At 36.5% G+C, this 17,121-nt stretch overlaps 1 protein-coding gene across 1 annotated transcript in view; it reads right to left on the reverse strand.

Moving 5' to 3' along the window:
• Nucleotides 1-17,121, reverse strand: part of Chm (CHM Rab escort protein) — a 193,946-nt gene that overhangs the window by 162,920 nt on the left and 13,905 nt on the right. The window contains exon 2 of the mRNA XM_004669613.2: nt 904-970. Coding sequence (XP_004669670.1) covers nt 904-970 — 67 coding nt within the window. The remainder of the gene's footprint in view (nt 1-903; nt 971-17,121) is intronic.

The following is a 17,121-nucleotide window of genomic DNA, read 5'->3' on the forward strand; positions in this document are numbered from 1 at the left end:
CACTCGGGAGGCAGAGGTAGGAGGATCGCCGTGAGTTCGAGGCCACCCTGAGACTACATAGTTAATTCCAGGTCAGCCTGGGCTAGAGTGAGACCCTACCTCGAAAAACCAAAAAAAAAAAAAAAAAATCTTTATAATTCTTTAAAGTTTAAATTTTGATGTGTGCTGACATAACTATAGACTCAAATCTATGGGCCAAATTATATAATAATCAAATATGAAGCCTAAAATAAAATACATAGGTGATATCTATCTAGATACAGATGTATAAGAAAAAGGACAAGTACAAGGTTTCCAAGCCTCAAAGAACTATGGTTCACAAAACAAAACCAGGGCTGAGGGATACCATTCAGTGGGTAAAGTACTTCCTACAGAAGTATGAAGATCCAAAGTTGGATCCTTGTCACCCATGTAAAATGATGAACATAACATGACAAGCCTGTGGTCCCAATGCTGGAAAGGCAGTGTTAGGCAGATCCCAAGAGCAAACTCTCTGACTAGTCTAGAAAAAACAGTGAGATCCAGGTTCAGTGAGCTACCTAGTCTTAGAAAATAAGGTGGAGAACGACTAAAGGAGACATTGGCCTCTGGCTTCCCATGTATGTACTGACATGCATGCAAACCACACAAACAAATACACACCAAAAAATCAAATCACTCATGATAAAAATAAAAAAGACATATTCGGTTTATTCTTAAAGGAAACATTCTTATTTAAAAAGATATAATAATAAAAATTTTCATACATTATTGATAAAAATTAAAAACTTCTAATGTTTTCTACCTTACATTTCATGATACATATAAACACATATACATATTTAAAAACATGTGTGTGTTTAAGTTTCAACTGTGTATACAAAAATTTAGGAACTATTAAATGCTACCATCATTGAAACTTACGAATCAACATGCAGAACCCTCTGGCCACTCCTTGAACATGCAGCTGCAATGATGGATTCAGGCAAACCTACAAAAACACATACCTATATCATTTAGAATGAAGATATGCACATATTTTATATTAACTGTGCAATTCATGTTACCATTGTATAGAGTACTTTAACAAGAGATCCACTCTTGTACTCAAAATTATAAAGTTAACATCAGTTGTAATGCCAGATGTCTAACGTATATAACTAGTACTGTATTTTTAGGCAGAAGAGATCTTGTGAATAAAATGGGTATTTAGATTCATTTTACCAGCAAATTATGAAAGTGAGCAATTGCCATCATTATGCCAACAGAGCTTGTATTGTATTACTGGGAACCATGTTTACAAACATATAAGCTCTCCAATCCTTCTAAATGCACTGAGAATCAAAGATCTGTGCATGCATTATAGACATAACAGAGAACCTGTTGCTCAAGGACATTATACTTGGGTTGAATTTTGACCTGTCATTTACCTGTAAAGCCACAGTGCCTCTGAGGGAAAATAGCATACATTTCCATTTGTATTTAAAATATCTTAGGTGGTTATACAAGAGGGCATATATATTACACTGTAGGTCGCTACAGCATGTTAAAAAGAAAACATTATTGCTTTGGGATCAAATGTAATCACCATAAAGCTGATTATCATAAGAGGATATGTATATTACTACTACCCATATAAATAGTAGTTTAAAATTACCACATATAATGCTGTTATATATTTTAAAGAGCCAGGCTTTCTACTACATTGGTTAATGCCCTATATGATAAGTTTAAGACATGTCTACAATTTTTATCACAGATCTATCAGGTCAAGAAAGTGAATTAGGTCTTGAATACTAGTCATAAAAATAAAGCAGATTTTGAAAGTTTGGTGCAATCCTATAGGAAACATTCAGATTCACTTGTATTTTTACCCAGTGTAATAGAAAGGTCCTTTTTTTTTTTTTTCCCTGCCAACAGTTTAACGTACACACTCAACATCAAGAATTTCAGGGAAAAGGGAAAAATTACCTACTATATGAAAAAATGATATGCACATGGAAGCAATTGACATAATCATTCTTTAGTTTAAAACCACATTAAATACCAGTTCCAACTGCTTTTGCAAATAACTACTTTACCAATGTTATGCACTCTGTGGGTATATAATGTTTGGTTCAAAAACAGACCAAATAGATGGAATATATCCTTTAAATATCAATTATTGGAAATAAGCCATCATAAAATTCCAACCTTAACTATGGGTAGAATTGTAGAAAAAATAAAATGAGAATTTTTAAAGTAGTGAGAAAGAAGAGAAAGTTTTAAATAGCTATTCATAGTAAGTTCTTCTGTTAAAACTATATTCTTCTAATGTCTTTCTATCTTAAGATGATTTGAACATTTGCTCCAATGAAATGACTTTCCTGGCTAAGGAACTATAAGCAGTATGATACAAAAGTTGACAAGCAGCCTACTTAGAAGGATAACAGCAAAATAATTTTTGTATAAAACAGTAGTAGTATGTTAAATGAATTATTTTATATAAAGTAATAATATTATTAATAACAGCACTAAAACATATCGGGCTTTATGTTTGATGCCACATTTTCACCTACATAACTTCATTTAGTTCTATAATCTTGGGCAATATTATGCAAATGAAGAAATGAGGTTGGACATATGGATAAGTACAACAGAGGTCTGTATTTCTAATGCAAATAATTAGGGTAATTCACTAACTCCAATTTGGACATGTCAGAAATTAAGATTAAAGGCAATATAGCAATATTGGTGAAACAATGAAATGGGCACTGTCTCAATCACCCAGACCTAGATTTAAATTTTTGCTTTGATGTTTAACTGGCTGGGCAACCATAGACAAGACAGATCTTTAAGAGCCTTCATTTCTTCATCTGTCAACGGGAATATTACCATCTAGTACATGTGCTGTGAACACTATCCTCTTATCGCTGAGGAGGCTGTACCAGATGTGCCACTTTTACCAGTACTGTAAACATATACCTTCTTTTACCAGATGCCAGCCTCAATAGCAGAAAATAATAATACTACTCTCCTCTATTTGTTCCAAGTAAGCTGTTACTTTGTGTAGGCAGATATCATGTGGTTATTTGAACAATCAGAAGTCATGTTTCTGCTGAAAAAGCAAAGCCAAGAATGGTTTTCAATACTAAATATGATCTGAGTCCACATCGCATAAAACCAAAAACTATTATTCATCATTTTCCTTAATACTTTCACCCACATATTACCACAAGTTTGTGAAGTAAATAGCCTGTTCCAATGTTAAATTGCAAGGGCTTATTATAGTCGTGCTTACAATGAGTACAACAAACTACAATTATAGTTAGCAATGTTTTCCCGGCTAAGATCCCCCCCCCCATTGAATAAATAGTCTGAGGACAGAAAGAACACTATAGATTCTATAGCTACTTAAGTTTAATTTTCAAACAAAAAACAAAGAGAGAAAATCATCAAAAGGATAGACGGCTACTGTGATAGGTTGTAAGGTAAAAAACTTACAGTGATTCCTAGATTAACAACTCACTCCAATGGCCAATTCTCTACAAAATAGAACAATAAGTGTATTTATAACTATTACTAAAACTCAATGGAAAGATACAGTTCCACTCTAAAGGGCAATAGTGGAAAACTCCTCAGAAAAGATATATTAGATCACTCTTTCAGGATTATAACCTAAATTCATTGTCAACAAAGGGTGTGGTGGTTTGATTCAGGTGTCCCCCATAAACTTAGGTGTTCTGAATGCTAGCTCCCCAGCTGATGGATATTTGGGAATTAATGCCTCCTGGAGGGAGTGTATTGTTGGGGGCGGGCTTATGGGCTTTATAGCCAGTTTCCCCACGCCAGTGTTTGGCACACCCTCCTGTTGCTGTGGTCCATCTTATGTTGGCCAGGGGGTGATGTCCACCTTCTGCTCATGCCATCGTTTTCCCCTGCCATCATGAAGCTTCCCCTCGAGCCTGTAAGCCAAAATAAATCTCTTTTTCCCAGAAGCTACTCTTATTGGGTGATTTCTACCAGCAATGCAAACCGGACTGCAACAAAGGGTCTTGGAAAAGAGAGCCAAAGCCGGTAGTGGTGGTGCACACCTTTAATCCCAGCACTCGGGAGGCAGAGGTAGGGGGATCGCCATGAGTTTGAGGCCACCCTGAGACTATACATAGTTAAATCCAGGTCAGCCTTAGCTAGAATGAGACCCTACCTTGAAAAAAACCACAAAAAGAAAGAGAGAGCAAGCCAAGCTGGGCTTAGTGGTTCATGCCTTTAATCCTAGCACTTGGGAGGCAGAGGTAGGAGGATCACCATGAGTTCAAAGCCACCTTTACACTACATAGGGAATTCTAGGTCAGCCTAAGCTAGCGTAAGACCCTACCTCGAAAAACCAAAAAGAAAAGAGAGAGAGCTTAAAGGTGATACTTAAGAAGGGCTGGACTGGTCTTTCATGTAGCATAAAGTTTTCAAGAACCATCTACATTGCAGCATGTATTAGCACTTCATTTATATTTTTAAATCCCAGATAATATCAAATTATATGGTGACACCACATTTTCTTTATCCATTCTTCCAGTGATGGACATCTAGGGTATTCTCCCATCTTAGCTATTGTGAACACTGCTAAAAAATGTAAATCCAGTGGCAAAAGAACAAATACTGAATAGAAACCTAATACTGAAAGAAGCAAATTAATAGATTCAAACAATAGAAAGATGGTTGCCATGGGTTTCAGAAAAGGAAATGGGGAGTTGATAATCAAGTGACCTAGACCAACAGTTACACAGATATACAAGTTTGAGAAAACTGGTGTATGACAATGTACATCTAGCTAAATGTATAAACATGCCAAACTTTGCTAGCACATATCTCATATTAAATGTTCTTACTACAAACTTAAAAATATATATATTTTTAAAAGAGTAGTTGATGCCAAGTTGTGAAATCTAAGCTTCATTCTCTAAGCAACCAGGAGTTTTGAAAATAATTTCAGATACAATAGAAATGAAAAATCAGTGTTTCCCAAAAAGAAAACAAAAGAAAAATCTCTAGTCACACAGTATAGAATAAGGATTCATAAAGCAGGAGCTTTAAGTTTAAAACATTTATTTCCAGTAACTTAATGAAGCAAAATAATTGCCATTTCATTTGTTAATATTTATAATTTCAATTTTTTTCTGCTTTTTCAAGATAGGGTTTCACTCTAGTCCATGTAGACCTGCAGCTCACTATACATTCTCAGGGTGTCCTTAAATTTGCGGTGATCCTTCTACCTCTGCCTCCCAAGTGCTGGGATTAAATGCTAAATTCAATATGAATAACACATAAATCCCTTAATTTGAAAATAAAATCTCTTCTAACAGTTAAAAAATGGAACAATGACCAAAATGAGCTACTCAAACTACACAGGATCCTCATGGACTAGTGCAGTGCTTTACTATCACCAACAGGCAGCTCATCAGAGAAAAAATAAGTAGAAAAACAATGGAATTAAATGCACTATAGATTAAACGGACCTAACATACATTTGCTGAATTTTCTATCCTAACCCTACAAAATACACTTGATTCTCAGAAGACCAAGGAACTTTTTCTATAATGAATCGCATATTAGGACACAAAGCAAGTTGTAACAAATTTAGGAAAACTGAAATATTTTAATGTATTCTGTTGAACTCAATGGTGCTAAGCTAGAAATTAACAAGAAAAATAAAACAATTATTATGAAATCAGAAGCTATGTTGGAAGGGTACAAGGAGGTGGGGGGAAATTGTGGGGGAAGGGAACAAAAAATTGGAGGAAAATAGCATAATGAAACAGAAAATTAATTAAAAAGGGAAAATACCCAAAGTCATGGATATTCAACCACACAGTACAGAATAATATATGGGTCATTGAAAAAATAAAGAAGAAAATCAAAAAGTGCCTGGAACTGAATGAAAATGAAACACAACATACCAAAATTTACATGAAACAAGTAAGGCAATCCAAAGAGAAATGCTTGTAGTTCTTGGGGGGGGGGGGACAAGAACAAACCCAACCCAAAAGTACTAGACAAAAAGAAATGGTTAAGATGGAGGGGTGCAGACATGGTTCAGTGGTTTACATGCTTGCCTGCAAAACCTTAGGACCTGGGTTCAATTCCTCAGTACCCTCATAAAGCCAGGTGCACAAGGTAGCCCATGCACCTGGAGTTTGTTCACAGTGGCTAGAGGTCCTGGCATACTCATTCTTATATTCTCTCTCTACCTACCTACCTATCTGCTTCTTTCTTCCTCCTATCCTCCTTTCTTCCTTCTCTTCTGCCCTCCCTCCTGCCCTCTCTCTCACTCTCTCAAATAAATAAATAAATAAAATATTTAAAATTAAGATCAGGTCAGAAATCAAAGAAATAAAATGAAAAAAAAAATAAAAAGAACCCATATGAAACAAAGACTTGGTTCTTTGAAAACATAAACATAATCTACAAATTCTTTGTCACATAAACCAAAAGAAAGAGAAATTACAACTAATAAGGTTAGAGATGAAAAAGGAGACACTGCAACAGATATCATTAATATTGAGAGAATTATAAGAACTTCTTCCAAAAGCCTATAATATTCCACCAAATTAAAAAAAAATCTTCCCAACAAGATAGCATGGGCTCCTGTAGTCCCAGGACAGGATGTTTCACCCCAGTTGAGACTTTCCCTTGCAGGGTGGTGGCAGAGCTAGAAGTGAGAAGCAAATAGAGGCATGTTGCCAGGTCAAAGAGCAAACTTTTGGGAGACATGACCTCTAACTGAAAGCCACTTATGGGTGAGACAAAGACATTTGTATCAATATTTTTGTAGTAGACATCAAAACAATAAACACATCAAAAAAAAATCTAAATAAATGGATGAATGTCTAGATGAATATGACCTCCTAAAGTTAAACTGAGATTACCAGTTTAAATATATCTGTAACAATCAGTAAGACTGCCGTGCTAATAAAGAATCTCCAAGCCAAAAAAATCCAGGTTCACAGAAGTTCCCTTAAGAATTTTAACAGACTTTAAAGAAATAAAGGGACTGTTTCTCAAAATAGTCCATACACTATAAAAGAAGGGCACACTCAATAATTCTTTCTAAGAAGCCAGTGTTACAATAATAGCAAGACTAGATGGACACACAATGAAAACAGAAAACTGTAGACTAGTATTGCTTATGAACATAGATGTAAAAATTCTCAATAAAATACTTACACTGAATTTAAGAACATATCTATATCTAGATATATTTCACTCAATCAAGTTGGCTTCGTTCCAGAGATTCAGGGATGGCTTAACATATGTAAAACAAGAAATGTAATGCATCAATTATATATGGAGACTCAAATATGGAGACTCAAAAAGAGAAACCACATGATCCTCTCAATAGATGCAGAAATATCTAGATGATATCCAACATTTTTTTCAGATTAAAAATGCTGATGAGGGCCAGAGAGATGGCATAGCAGTTCAGGTACTTGCCTGCAAAGCCAAGGGACCTCAGTTTGATTCCCCAGGACTGATGCAAGTCAGATGCACAAGGAGGTGCATGCATCTGAAGTTCATTTGCAGTGGCTGGAAGCCCTGGTTCACCCATTCTCTCTCTCTTTCCCTCCTCTCTCTCCCTTCCTATTAAAAAATGCTGAAGAGATTAGCGATAGAAGGAAGATACCTCAAAATAATAAAGGCTATATTTAACAAACCTACAGCCAACATCATGCTAAATGAACAAAAACTCAAACAAGGCATTCCCACTAATATCTGGAACAAGAAAATGATGCCCAGTCTCTGTAATTCTATTTAATATAAGTGCTTGAAGTCTTAACTAGAGTAATAAGACAAGATAAAGAAATAAAATACAACTAGAAAGGGAAAAGTTAAATTACCCTTACTTGCAGATTTGATTCTATGTATAAGAAAATTCAGAGTCTATACAAAAACTCCTACTGCTGAAAAACATGTTCAGTAAATTAGCAGGATACAAAATCAAAACAAACAAAAAACAACAACAAAAAAAAAAACAATTCGAGGCTGGAGAAATGGCTCAGCAGTTAAGGTACTTGCCTGCAAAGCGTAGTGACATGGGATAGATTCCCCAGTACTCATGTAAAGACAGATGCCGAAAGTGGCACATGCATCTAAAGTTTGTTTACAGTGGCTGGGGGCTAAGAACTCCTTCTCTCTCTCTTTCCCCCTCTCTTTCATACATAAATAAATGAATAAATATTTTGTAACAAATCAATACCAATGATGAATGTACTAATAAATCAAGAAAACAGTCCCATTAACCATAGCCACAAAAAATTAAATATTTCAAAATATCACTAACCAAGGAAGCAAGAGACCTCTACAGTGAAAACTTTAAAATACTAAAGGAACAAATTAAAACCCCAGAAGATAAAAGATCTCCCATTCTCATTGACTAGAAGAAGTAATATCATGAAAACAACCATGCTACCAAAGGCAGTATACAAATTCAATACAGTCCCAATAAAAATGTACAAACAAACCTAAAATACATATGAAAGCACAAAAGACCCCAGATAGCCAAAACTATACTCAGGTAAAAAAAAAAAAATACCAATGCATGTGTAACTATACCTGATGTCAAGTTATACTACAGTGCCACTGCAATAAAAAGAGCAAGGTATTGGCACAAAGACATCTAGACCAATGGAATATAAGAGAAGATCCAAGTACAAGTCTGTATAACCATAACTAGTGAGTTTTCAGGAAAATGTCAAAAACACACATTAGGGAAAAGAGCATTTTTAGGAAATGGTGCTGGGAAAACTGGATATCCGTATGTAGAAGAATGAAACTAGATCCCCATGTCTTACTGTATGCAAAATTAACCCCAAGTGAAACAAGAATCTCAATGTAAGACATGAAACTGAAATAGCTGGAAGAAAACATTGGGAGAATACTTCAAGAAATACAGGCATAGGGTAGGACTTTCTGAATAGGACCATAGTTAACCAGAAAATAAGGCAATCAATAAACAAAAGGGACCTTATTAAACTAAGAAGCTATTGAACCACTAAGGAAACCATGAAGTAAGTCAAGAAACAACTTACACACTGGGATAATTTTTGCCAGCTATACTCCTCACAAAGGAATAATACCTAGAATAGAGAAATGTTTTAAAAATTAAAAAAAAAAAATCAAACAACCCAATCAAAAGATTGGCTACAAAACTGAATACAGTTCTCAAAAGAAAAATAGCCAATACATATTTTTGTAAATGTTCAGTATCTTGGAACCATGAGGGAAATGCAAATTCAAATTACTTTGAGATTCTATCTCACTCTGGTCAGAATGGCTGTCATAAAAAAAAAAAAAAATCAAATGAAGCTGGTTGTGATGGCTCATGCCTTTAATCCCAGCACAGGAGGGGTGGGAGGGCCAAGGCCAAGGTAGGAGGATTGCTGTGAGTTTGAGGCCAGCCTGAGTCTACACAGTGAATTCCAGGACAACCAGGGCTACAGAAAGACCCTACCTAAAAAACAAAACAAATAAACAACAACAAAAAAATGACAGCAAATACTGGTAGGGATGTGAGAAAAGGGAAACACTTATTCTCTGTTGGTAGGAGTGGAAAGTGGTGCAGCCACTGTGGAAAGCAATGTAGTTTCACAAAAACCCAAATCAGATCATATGGCCTAGCTGTACCACTCCTAGGCATAAACCTAAAGGAGTCTATACTATACAGATTATTGCTCATCCACGTTTATTATTGTTGTAGTCACAATGGTTAGGGAACAAAATCAGCCTAGATACCCATCAAGTGATAAGTGGATAGGGATGATGTGGTACATATATAAAATGGAGGGCTTTTTTTCCACTTAAAAAAAAAGGAAATTATGAAATTCACAGGAGAAGGGATGGACCTGGAAAATAATAAAGTAAGTGAAACACAAACACTGCATGTTCTTTCACAAATGCTGTGATAGTCAGCTTCAGTTGTTAGCAATGAACTTTCAAACTAGGAACAGTTATGGAGGAAGGGATTTATTTGAAAATTACAGATACAATGTAACCATATGGCACCAGAGGCTGGCCCACTTCTACAGGTCCAAGCAGAGAGAAAAGCCACCACTATCACCAGCAAGCACACTCAGAAACTCCATAAAGGCAGAGCTCTTCTGACACTTTGCATATCTTAGGCTAGAAATCAGATCTGCCCCCAGTGACACCTCCCCCAACCAGGTAGCTAGAAATCTAAGCAGCTTTAATAAAACTCCTAAATCTATTGGTGGACATCCATTCAAACCACCACATTCCACCCCAACCCCCAATAGATTCATAACCATCTCATAATATATAATGTTTCCGTGCAAATTCAAAGGTCCCCACATTCTTTAACAACTTAAGATTGTTCCAAAGTTCCAAGTCTAATCTGAGATTTAAGACTGTCTCATAGCTATAAGCCCTATAAAATAAAAGAAGTTATAATTTTCAACATGTAAATGCACAGACTAAACATTTTCTTTTTTAAAAAATTTATTTATTTATTTATTTATTTATTTATTTATTTATTTATTTATTTATTTATGTGAGAGAGAGAGAGAAAGAGGCAGAAAGAGAGAGAGAGAGAGAGAATGGGCATGTCAGGGCCTTCAGCCCCTGCAAATGAACTCTAGGTATGTGCATCTCCTTGTGCATCTGGCTTACGTGGAGCCTGGAGAGACAAACTGGGATCCTTTGACTTTGTAGGCAAACACCTTAATGGCTAAGCCATCTCTCCAGCCCCAGACTAAACATTTTCAACTGCTATAAGGCATAGCAAGGAGAGACTGGAACAATGCAAACACAACAACCATCAAACAAACATCAAACATCTGCAGTTCAAGTCTAATATAAACAGTGACTGACAGTCTCTGCATTTTCCAACTCCACCACTCCAGTTGGGCTAAGTAGCCAGGGAAAAGTTCCATCCCTAGTCATCTGCCTCCATAGTAGCCCTTGCACAGTCCCGGTATATCCAAACCATATTTGGGTCTCTATGCAAACCCCATTATGCCCTGTCTTACACCGCATCCCAGAAGCAGCTACTGGAACTGTGTGTGCACTTCATAACCCACACCACACATTTTCAGGCTTCTGAAACCAATACCAGTTGTGTAGGACACAGCCATATTCTTAATCCAGGTGGAAAAAAAATAATAATTCATGACCTTGAAGAGCAGTTTCCTTCTCCAGTCAATTTTTTCCCAGAAGAGTTTGCAATTCTATCATAGTCTTTCCTTGGGCATCCTTTCCATTGTTTCAATGTAAAGTACTTAGGCCACCTTCCTTAAGACTATTAATATATTTGACAATAGCAAGTTCAGTAAAATAAAACCAGTCTCTGTAACAATAAATTTTAAACTTGTTTGAATTTTTCCAACTTAAAAATTTAAATCTCTCAGTCCCATGTCTTTAACCAAGTACATCAGTCTATTATATATTTAACCTTGATCAAACTCTTTGGGCATGGGTCAGAAAATGTAGCCAAGTCCTTATGCCAGTAGCCAAGTTCCAACAAAGTCCTCTTCAGTCTTTCCCCTAAGAAATTTCATAAGCCAACCTTCCACACACAATTTTCTCTGCACTTAGCATTTTCATACTCTCATCAGAACAGTCCACAATATTTCGTTTACCAGTCTGGAAGGTATCTTCAGTTATAAGCACCAAGTTTCCCATTCCTTTGGCACACAAGTTTCACAAGGCCAAAACAAGGTCTGATTCATCTCATCAAATCTACCCAACTCTCAGTACCAATTATATAGTAGTCACCTTCAGTTGTTGGAATGAATTTTCAAACCAGGCACAGTTATATAGGAAGAGATTTATTTGAAAATGACATATTGGAGAAATAAGGACAATCCACAACACAAGGAGGCTCATGTAATATTTGAAGACCAAACCAGCTCTACAGAAAACACTTGAAAGGATCCTGCATGCTGAAAAAAAAGAAAGCACACATATAAGGAACCTGGAAAAAAACAAACCATACTCAAATAATAGTTAATACAAGAGAACAAAGGTTAAAGTGGAAGAAATACAAAACAAGAAAAATAGATAAAAATAAATACACACATTTCAATAATAACTCTTAATATTAACAACTTTAATGCCCCAAGCAAAAGACATAGGTTTGCAGATTGGGTAAAAAGCAGGATCCTTTAATTTGTTGCCTCCAAGAAACTCACCTTTCCACAAAAGATGGATACTATCTTAAGGTGAAAAGATGGTAAATGGTATTTCAAGCAAATGGGCCTAGAAAACAAGCATAAGTCACTATCCTAATATCTGACAAGGCAGACTTCAGACCAACATTAGTCAGGAAAGATAAAGAAGGTTACTTTATATTGAATAAAGGTACCCTGTAACAGGAGGACATTATAATCCAAAACATATATGTACCTAACATGTGGGCTCCCAATTTCATCAAGCAAACACTATTAGAACTAAAGGTCACAGATAACACCAAACACAGTTGTAGTGGGTGACTTCAACATCCCACTGTCATCAACTGTGAGGTCATTCTGGCAAAAAATAAGCAGAGATGCATCTGGATTAAATGGGGTCACAGAACAAATCAACCTAACAGACAACTACAGAACATTTCATCCAAATGCTTCAGAATATATTTTTCTCAGAAGCACATGGAACATTCTCTAAAATAGACTATATATTAGGACACAAAGTGAATTTTAACAAATTCAAAAACATTGAAATAATTTCTTATACTCTATGTGGTCACAATGGTATTAAACTACAAATCAATAGCAACAAAAGCTACAGAGCACACACAAAATCATGGAAACTAAACAATACACTATGAAATGATGGATGGGTCAATGAAGAAATCAAAAAGGAAATAAAAAAAATCATATCATCAAATGATAATGAGAACACAACATACCAAAACCTTTGGGACACAATGAAGGCAGTCCTAAAAAGGAAATTTATACCTATAAGTGCCTATGTTAGCAAATTAGAAAGGTGGCAAGTAAACATTAAGGCCTTGGAAAAAGAAGAGCAGGGCAATCCAAAAAATCAGTAGACAGGAAGAAATAATAAAGATTGTGGCAGAAACCAATGAAACAGAAACAACAACAACAACAACAAAAAGTATCAATGAAATAAAGAGTTGGTCCTTTGAAAGGATAAACAACATTGATAAACACTTAGCAAACTGACTGAGAGAGAAGAGACACAAGTTAATAAAACTACTTTGAGATGCCATTTCACTGTGTCAGAATGCCTACCATTATGAAAACAATGACAATAAATGCTGGCAAGAATGCAGGAAAAGAACAACCTTTCTATACTGTTGGTAGAAATACAATCTGGTCTAGCAACTGAGGAAATCAGTGTGGAGGTTCCTGAGAGGGCTAAAATTAGATTTACCATATGACCCAGCTATAGCTCTCCTAGGCATATATCCTAAGGACTCATCTCACTACCTTAGAGATACTTGCTCAACCATGTTTACTGCTGCTCAATTCACAATAGCTGGGAAATGGAACCAGCCTAGATGTCCCTCAACTGATGAGTGGATAATGAAGGTGTAGTACATTTATACAATGGAGTCCAACTAAGCAGTAAAGAAAAATGAAATTATGAAATTTGCAGAAAAATGGATGGATCTGGAAAAGATTATACTTAGTGAGGTAACCCAGGCCTAGAAAGCGAAAGGTCACATATTCTCTCTCATATGTAGATCCTAGCTACAGATGATTGGACTTCTATGTGAATTGGAGTAAAACTCAGTAGTAGAGGCCAATCAGCTAGAAAGGGGATATAAAGGGAATAGAAAGGGAGGGAGGGAGGACTTAATAGGAAGGCATTGTATATATGTAAATAGAAGAACAGATTAAAGGGGGTGGAAAGGCCTAAGTGAAGTCAGGGGTAGTAATTGAGTAAAGGAAAGGCGGAAGGGGGGCTAATCAAAATCTAAGAGGGTGTGAATAAGACATATGGAAACCTACATTTTTGGACAATGGAACACTGAGAAGCCATAGATTGTTACTAGAAAATTTTCAGTGCCAGGGATGGGATGCCTTCCAGTGAGTTACTAGCCAAGGAGGTCTCTGATGGAATTAAAACATTATAGCCCATTGCCAAGGCTCTTGATTTCCCACAGGGAATAGAGATAAGACCCTTTTGCTGAAGACTCCACATACTTGGCCTGCAAGGTCACTGAGAAATCCTGCTGGAACTGAGCTGAAAACCTCCATGTAGACCAACTTGACAGAAAGTTGGAAAAAGCCATGCTGCATGCAGTTCAATGGGAGAGAGAGAGAAATCACCAGTGAAGATGTTCAACATTGGACACTGCAAGCCTTAAATTTGGCCAGCCAGGGCAAATGAGCCAATGGGTGCAATAGTGGCATGTCTGTTATGGGGAAAACCAAACCCTCTCTAATTGGACTAGAGCCTCACTCCATGGGACGGAATATATGCCTGATAGTGAAAACCTAAACAGAGGTAGTCATGAGCCCCAGGGGTACAACATCTGCTGTTGTCTGGCTAAATTTATATATTGTGTTCACCAAACTGTTTGGTAAGCACTTCTCTTAATGTTCATACCCATATATTAATGCTACTCTCACTTTTGGTTAGAGAAGCTTCTCTTTTCAGATGGTGGTGACCTTGGGATGACTCAGAAGGCTCCATGGTGCTGAGAAGTGACAGAGGAGAGCTCAGTGCTGAAGTATCTCTATCACACCTTTCAAGGCTCAGGATCCATTGTGGAAGAGGTGATGGAAAGAATGTAAGAGCCAAAAGAGGGCAGGACTTTTTACAACGGGCTCCTCCGGACACAAAATGGCCTGAATATCCATGATCCATAATATTGCAGTGCCTGACACTACCTACACAAGACCATTGTAATAGGAGGAAAAGATAATGACATCAAAATAAAAGAGACTGATTGAGAGGAGGAAGGGTTATGATTGTGAGTGGAACTGCAAAGGGGAAAGTGGGGGGGGGGAGGGAATTACCATGGGTTATCATCTATAATTATGGACATTGTCAATAAAAAATAAAAATAAAATGATATATTAAGCACTAAATTTAAAAAAAAAAGAAAATTACATATTCAGGGGAACTTCCACAATGGCAAAAGAAGCTGTCCCACTTCTATAGGTCCAAACAGAGAGAAAAACCACTACCTTTACCAGCAAGCACACTCAGGAACTCCATAATGGCAGAGCTCTTCTGGCACTTTCCATATCTTAGGCTGGAAATCAAATCTGGTCCCAGTGACACCTCCTCCATTCATGTAGCTTTAATCCAAGAAGCTTTAATAAACTCCTGAATCTATTGGGGGCATCCATTCAAATCACCACATATGTAGACCTGTATGTAAGTTGGAATAAGAGTTGAAAAAGGCCAGGATGGTAGAAATGAGCCATATAGACAGGTGAGTGGGGAGTGCTTAAGGGAAAGGCATGGTAAATATGCAAGTAGAATTAAGGAATCCTGGGGTTAGAAAGGTTTATGTGGGATCAGAGAGGGGAATGGAGAAGAAAAAAGGGTAGGGAAGGTTCACCAAAACAAAAAACACTATAAAGTAAGTCAAAGGGAAAATTATTTTTGTTAGTTCGTTAGTGCATTTATTTATTTGTGTATGTGTATGTATATGTGTGTGTTTGTGTATATTTGTGTGTGTATATATACACGTATATATAAACATATATATATATGTTTTATATATATATATATATATATATATATATATATAACATATATATATATATATATATATATATATATATATATATATATATATATATATACACTCTCAAATAAATCAATATACATAAATTTGAGACAGAGTATGGGCAGAAGTACCCTGTAAGAGGAGGTGAATAACGATGCTTGCAGAAGCCATAAATGTTATAGGATAATGCCAATGCCAGAGATATGGTACCTCCAATTGAGTGGTTGGTCAGTAAGGCCCCTTGAGGCCCTGAAAAATACAGGCTATTACCAATGCTCTTCAATGCTGATTAGAACTAGATTTTAAAACCCTACTACTGCAGATACAACATGCTGTGGTCATAGTACATTCAGAACTTGGCTGGAAACCACTTCACTGGTGCCTATCTACCATAGTGCTGCAAAGTGCTACATAGGCTGCCAGGGTGGAAAAATCATCAAGAGTCTTACACAATGATGGATCAACCCTGTGTGCTACATAACCAACAAGCCAGGTGAGATGTGTCCACTCATGAAATGTCATGACTGTTACAAAGATAACCAACTACTTTGCTCTGAATGGATTTGAGGTCTACTCCACAGAAGGGGATTCATGCCTGGTACTGAAAACATAGTCAAAAGCCCATGACTAGTAAGGTCATAGAGGCAAAGGGACAAGATTCTGGTGTTGTTTGACTAAATGGATGTATTATGCTCATTGCATTGCCCTTAAATATTGATATTTATGCTCATAGACTAGTGATTTTCTCATCTCTGGACAGAAAATCTACTTTTTGCAGACATCAGTGACTATGGAGGAGACTCAAAACTCATCAAAGTGCTAAGAAATGACTGTTGAGTGATCAATACTAAAGAACACAGGTCTGTCATTCCCTTCAAGGCTCAGGGAACATTGAGGAAAATTGGACAGAAAGAACTTAAGTGCCACAGATGGGGAGTAGTAGTTTAGGACACTATCATCTCCACATAAAGTGGTCATTATTCATGACGTCATGGCAGCTGTCACTACCTTCCACCAGAGGGAGGACAAAATAATGTAAGAGGAAGGGATTATGATTAAATAATGTCATGTTCATGTAAGAAAATTATCAATAAATCGTTTTTAGAAAGTATTCATACATTAGAAAAACCTTTTCTTCTTTTTATGCTACATACCATAGGACCTTTCACATGCTAGGCAAGCAAGTAACATATATCCCCTAAGAGAATCTTGTTTTCATTAAAATTCTTAAAAGATGTTTTTTGTTTTTGTTTTTGGGTCTTTTGGTGTTTTTTTTTTTTTTTTTTTTTTTTTTTTTTTTTTTTTTTTCGAGGTAGGGTCTCACTCTGGTCCAGGCTGACCTGGAATCAACTCTGTCATCTCAGGGTGACCTTGAGCTCATGGCAATCCTCCTACCTCTGCCTCCCAAGTGCTGGGATTGAAGGCGTGCGCCACCACGCCCG

This window comes from Jaculus jaculus, chromosome X (assembly GCF_020740685.1).
Source record: "Jaculus jaculus isolate mJacJac1 chromosome X, mJacJac1.mat.Y.cur, whole genome shotgun sequence".
NCBI classification, from domain to species: Eukaryota; Metazoa; Chordata; class Mammalia; order Rodentia; family Dipodidae; genus Jaculus; species Jaculus jaculus.